The sequence below is a fragment of the Myotis brandtii genome, unplaced genomic scaffold (genome assembly GCF_000412655.1).
Source record: "Myotis brandtii unplaced genomic scaffold, ASM41265v1 scaffold1076, whole genome shotgun sequence".
In the NCBI taxonomy this organism is placed as follows: Eukaryota; Metazoa; Chordata; class Mammalia; order Chiroptera; family Vespertilionidae; genus Myotis; species Myotis brandtii.
The window spans coordinates 3,390-9,055 of NW_005353663.1; the positions used below are offsets into that span (position 1 = coordinate 3,390).

Here is a 5,666-nt window from a genome sequence, read left to right on the forward strand (position 1 = left end):
GAATGACACTCATTGGAGTGTCCTCAGAAGCAACATTTCCAAGTAAGGTAGAGGGGGAATTTTAAGTCCCCAGTTAGTTTTAGAATCTAGAAAGAACGATTACTTCTGTTCTCTAGGGCACAGTTCTCCTTTCAGGGTAGAGACAGAGACACAAAAATAAAACACTGTGCAGTCACTGATTATCTTTAGTTTGAAGTTAAAACTTTTGCTAAAGGCCAACTTATTTATTTTCCTAATATCCATGAAGTTGTAGGAAGGCAATATTGATCCAAATGATATAAATGGGAAACTGAAAATGAGAGCATTGCTCGAATTAAGCTGAAGCTGAAAACATGTCAGACCTTCCAAACTCATTACCCGTTCTTTCCACTGAACTTTCAGAGTAACTTATTCTTTAGCTCTAATTCAAGTAACTTTTTTAAATATATTTCCTTAGAGAAGAGAGATGAGTTATTTGAACAGGCTTTTTAAAAAATTCACAGATATAACACTCAGATTAATGCCAATTCTACTTCCTCGAATATTCACCCAGCCCCAGGGTGAGTTAGTAGCCTTCTTCAAGATGCATTGCTTCTGAGCTGATGCTCGATCATCTCACCGCAACTATTATTACTGAACTATCACTGACATTACCCATTAGTATCTCTTTAGTTGCATAGTAGTCAAACTTTGGTATTCATAAAACCATTATCACAATGCAGTAATTTACCAAATCTGAATACGTTGAGAAATGTGAAACTTGTTTTTTAAAAAAAAAAAAATAATAACCATCAATTGCAGCTTCTTGAATTTTATCTAGAAAAAATTTATGTGACCAGGCTATTGGGGTTGTATTCTTTGATACCAGCCAATTCTCAAATTCTCTGACACCAACGGGGTACCCAACAATTCAATTCATTTATGACACCACCTGGTAGTTAGGTAGACCCCACAGTTTAGGAACTCAGGTCCCCACTACCCCCACCCCCAAGTCTGCTCCCATTTCAGATGCCATCACAAGTCTCAGGCCACCTTCTGACTAACTGGCCATAAATTGGGAGTTCTCAGCACCTCCTCCTCAGGTTCAATAATTTGCCCAAACAACTCTGAGAACTGAAGAAGACATTTTAGTGATGTTTACTGGTTTACTATAAAGGATACACATGAACAGCCAGATGAAGAGGTGCATAGAGTGAGGCCGGGCAAGGGCCCAAGCACAACAGCTTCTGTCTCTGTGAAGTTGATGTGTACCACCCCTCAGCACATGGATACGTTTGTCACTTCAGAACCTCCTACAACCTTATTGTTCAAGAATTTGTATAGACTTTAATCTCCAGGTGCCCCCTTTCCTTTCTGGGGGTGGGTGGATGGAGCAGAAAGTGCCAACCCTCCATTCACTTGGACATTCTGGTAACCAGTTCAATCCTGAAACTATTTAGGGACCCTACCCTAAATCACCTTATTAACATAAGCTCGGGTATGATCAAAAGAGGCTTCTTATAAATAACAAAAGACACTTCCATAACTCAGAAGATTCTAAGCGTTTAGGATTTATATACCAGGAACCAGGGATAAAGACCAAATATAGTTCTTATTATGCCACAGTTAATCACTTAATAATTTCATTTTCTGTATCTCCTGAGCTTTTAGGTACCATTGTAGAGACACAGTGGTAGGGAAAAGCAAATACAATTACTGCCCTCAAAGAGTTTAACCTTAGAGGACACTAACCTTAGTCACATAAGCACAGGGGGAGGAATGGAAAGCAACACGTGGGATAAGAGCTCGGAAGGAAGTGAGAAACCAGACAGTAGGTGGGTGAGCTCCTCCAAGGCTGTGGACTTAGGAAGTCTTCCCGAGGAAGACCGCTTTGAGCTCAGCTCATCAGACTGAGATTAAAGAAACAAATACAGCACGACGGGGGCAGAAGCCAGTTTGGAGGCACTGAAGATGAGTTTGAGCTAAGAACTAGGAAGACATGGTTTTCTGAAAATTAATCTAAGAATGCATTTCTTCAAATACTATGTCTTGTTTATTAAGTAATATTGTAGATATTTTACTGATTACCATATACTAATATTATTTACTATTATAGGTAATTACTAATTGCTTACAAGAACTCATTCAAATCACATAACTGATCTAAAATGGTATGTTAGTTTGGGTACAAGAGGATAAGGGACTGGACTACACATTACTAGACTAGCATTTCTACCAACTGTGCCTCAGTTTCCATCATAAAATGAAAGTGTGAATAAGTGTGTTATTAGGACTCTTTCAGTTACAGGTCCTAGGAAATAGTCACAAAATGGCTTAAGCAAGAAGGGAAAACATTGGCTCACTCTTATTTCTGTGTCTCTCTTTTTGGTTTTTCTCCACATTTGGTTTTATTCTTAGACAAGCTCTTTCTACATGGGGTCAAGGATAGCCCAGGGCAGCTTAAAACTTTACAGCTAGCACGCTCCAAAGAAATGGAGTGTATTTTCTAAAAGTCCAGCAAAAATCCCAGGAAGGTTCTAATTGGCCTGTTGGTTCATATGGCCAGACCTGTGCCAATCACTGTGACCAGGAGATCGGAGTACCCTGGCGGCTGACCCAGGTAGCAGGCCAACTCCCGGGGATTGGGACAGGGGCCGTTGCTTTTTAGCCTCCCTGGACAAAGGAGCAACAATTCCTGAAAATAAAAGGTGCGACTGAACAGGTAAAATATTTGAATGACCACTTTAGTGAATTTTTAAGCATTCTTTAAAATAAATGTTCTACTACCCTAAACTACGGACAGAACAGAGGCAGTGTGCATATTCTGAGACTCTACGAGGAGGCGTATGTTTTGATTTCCTCAGAAAGCTCTTGCCAACACACTGAATGGCAGTTTGCTTTGCCTGTTGGTTCTGTCATAAACATAATGTGCTTCTCATCTCTCCCCAGTTTCTGCATCTTCATTTGTAATTGGCCACTAATGTTTTCCAAATGTCTTCACCTTCTCTCGCAGCACACCAGGAAGTCGTTTTCACCCACATACTCTCACGGAGAGATTTTTAAATCCCAGAATACCTAATTGGCTTCCACTACTAAAAACCTTAGGTTGCCAACTGGTTACAACAAAGATGAAGAGGGGAGAAATAAATATATCCACTGACTGCCCTCCCACTGTGACCACACATAAGCCAGTAAGCACAACTTGCCTTTGGTGTTTGCCTGATTCTTGGTTTCTATCATTCGGAGCCCGGGGAGCACTAGCTTTTCAAGCTCACCCTTGCTTCCCAAAACACATTTTCTAGGTTGCTACTGAAACCAAAGTTTCTTGAGAAAGAAGACAATAAGAACATAAAGATAGCATTCTGTCATTTATTTTACATTATAAAGGGACCTCATAGCAATAACAATAAAGGATAATTAGTTAAAACCTTGAAAAATTGTCCAGGTTCCCTGTTGTTCCACTGAATAATTTATCGCCACATCATCCACCCACCCAAACCTGGCCAGGCTTCCTAAGGAACAGAGTCTCTCCCTCCTGTGGTAATTCTGCTCTTCCTGCCCCATCCCACCCCCCAACCATCTCCCCACTTCCTGCCCTGAATGGGCATTTTAGTGCTAATCACCATGATTTTTAGTATTTCTCTCAAAAAAAAAATCTAAATCCTCCCCTAACAAGCAAAACTTAGCACTTTCCATGGTCTTTAAGTGACCATAAGACTTTGTTTCTTAAGGACAGGTCTTGCCTAGCCCGCATGGCTCAGTGGTTAAGCATCGACTTATGAACCAGGAGGTCACGGTTTGATCCCAGGTTGCAGGCTTGATCCCCAGTAGGGGGCATGCAGGAGGCAGCCGATCAATGAATGATTCTCTTTCGTCATTACTGTTTCTCTCTCTCTCCCTCTCCCTTCCTCTCTGAAATAAATAAAAAATATATATTAAAAAGAAGGAGAGGTCGTCCCAACACAACCACATGGATCCACCTAGAAGCCCTTCCTTACCTCTGGATGACATAAGACTCACTCTGGTGGGGCTGTCATTTTTGGACACTGAAGTTACAGGAGTTGCACGCCAACCCCTTTCTAATGGCAAGTTAATTTAGCAATCTTGGCGGCTGAGTCCTGTCAGGTTAGGTGGCTCAGGAGGCGGCGTAGGAAATAAAGAGAGTCCAGTGAATCAGAAAAAGAAAGAAAAGGAAAAGGTTTATTGCGTCCCTGGGAGACCCACGGACCCCAAAGACAGGGCATGTGGATTCACGCCAACAGGGAGGGGGGCGCTTTTTTTATATTGTGGTTGGGTGAGGGGTGGGGACGTGAGCTGAGGTATTCAGCTGAGGAAGTTTCCGCTGCAGGGGGTCAGCAGGTGTATTTGGGAAGGAGTCAGTATCTGTGTGGGGGTCCTGTTGATTCAGGGAGAAGCCAGTATCTGTGTCTGGCCCGCTGATCTGATCTCATCACACGTCTGCATGTGTCCGATCCTGGGCTCTCTCCAACCTAACATCCTGGCCTTTTGGTGATAGAGGACGCCGACTCATTCTGACTACTTCCAGCTGGCCAGGGATGTCGAGGGGGGCGTTTTAAAGGCCAGGGTTAGGCAGAGGCAGATCGGAGGGCAGCCGAGTGTAGGGATGGAGCAGGAGCTGATTCACAGTCACCCATGACATCTCCGTGACCCGGGAGCGGATGAACTTGAAGAGACAGGGGGCTAGGAGAAAAAAGACACAGATGAGAATCAGGGGCCCTATCATGGGTAGGACCCAGGTAGCTAAGGGGCTTTGGAACCAGCCGAAAGGAGAGTTGTCCCAGGAGTGTCTTGCACGTAGTTCTTCACTCAGCTTAGTCAGGGTCTGTACGTTTACGTTTTGTTCCACTACTCCGGACTCGTTGATGTAGTAGCAGCATTCTTCCTGAAGGAATATGCAGGTTCCTCCTTTTTCTGCAGTCAGAAGGTCTGAGGTACACTGGTTCTGTAGGGCTACCTGGGCTATTGATGTCACTTGCCACTGTAGGGAGGCTAAAAAGAGGCGGTAGTAGACTCCAGGGCTAACTGGAGCTTGTCATTAAAGTACTGAGCAGTGACCAGACTGTTCCCGAGGGCCCCGGTGAGGTCTATTGAGGCATCGATGCTCACCCCTAACATGATAGGGAGAAAGGCGGCCCTGCGGGTCCAGGGATGGGATGGAGGGAGCAGCCAGGCGAGCTCCAACTCTCCATACAAGGTTAGTCGGGGAACTACTGTGACCACGAAGCAAGGCCTGGGGTCAGAGGAGTTCATGCAGTTGCTTAAGGTGCCGTTGCACCAAAAGAAGGTACCCAGGCTGGCCTTGCTGAGACTGGCTGCGGTGTAGTATGACACAGTCTCTCCAGTGGCAACCCCCATAGGTGTTGACATCTTGATTACACCTGTCTGGGTTCTGCTGGTCGTAAGCAAAACAGACATAGGGTCAGCCAGTATTGGACACTGACTGGATGTCGACAGCCATCTGGATCTTTGTCTGGCATCCGAACAGAGGGCAGTCCTGAGATCCTACCTGCCGGGCGACTTGTTTGCCGTTCTGGTAGTAGGTTTCACGGACCTTGAACCTCCACACATAAGCGGGTGGGGGTGGGTGTAGGTTGCTCAGGGCCAGGAGAAGGAGGAGGAGGGGAGGGCGGTTAAGGCGGACCTTAGTGGGGCCCAACACCTCACATTTATAGAAGTCATGCTGCTCC

At 44.7% G+C, this 5,666-nt stretch overlaps 1 protein-coding gene across 1 annotated transcript; it reads right to left on the reverse strand.

Moving 5' to 3' along the window:
- Positions 1-4,408: 4,408 nt before the first annotated feature.
- On the reverse strand, positions 4,409-5,660 carry LOC106726599 (endogenous retrovirus group FC1 member 1 Env polyprotein-like). The gene is made up of 2 exons (XM_014542095.1): positions 5,486-5,660; positions 4,409-5,371 (listed from the first exon to the last, which is right to left on the reverse strand). Exons 1-2 carry the CDS (start codon positions 5,545-5,547, stop codon positions 4,969-4,971), a joined length of 465 nt encoding a protein of 154 aa, XP_014397581.1. The 5' UTR covers positions 5,548-5,660; the 3' UTR covers positions 4,409-4,968.
- Between the last annotated feature and the right edge of the window lie 6 nt (positions 5,661-5,666).

What these genes read in the sequence shown, in the direction of transcription:
- LOC106726599 (XM_014542095.1), bottom strand. Translation starts at nt 5,547, where the DNA reads ATGTGTGGAGGTTCAAGGTCCGTGAAACCTACTACCAGAACGGCAAAC. An exon ending in GCAAACAAGTCGCCCGGCAG is followed by an intron (nt 5,372 to 5,485) that starts GTAGGATCTCAG and finishes GCTTACGACCAG; the next exon opens with CAGAACCCAGACAGGTGTAA.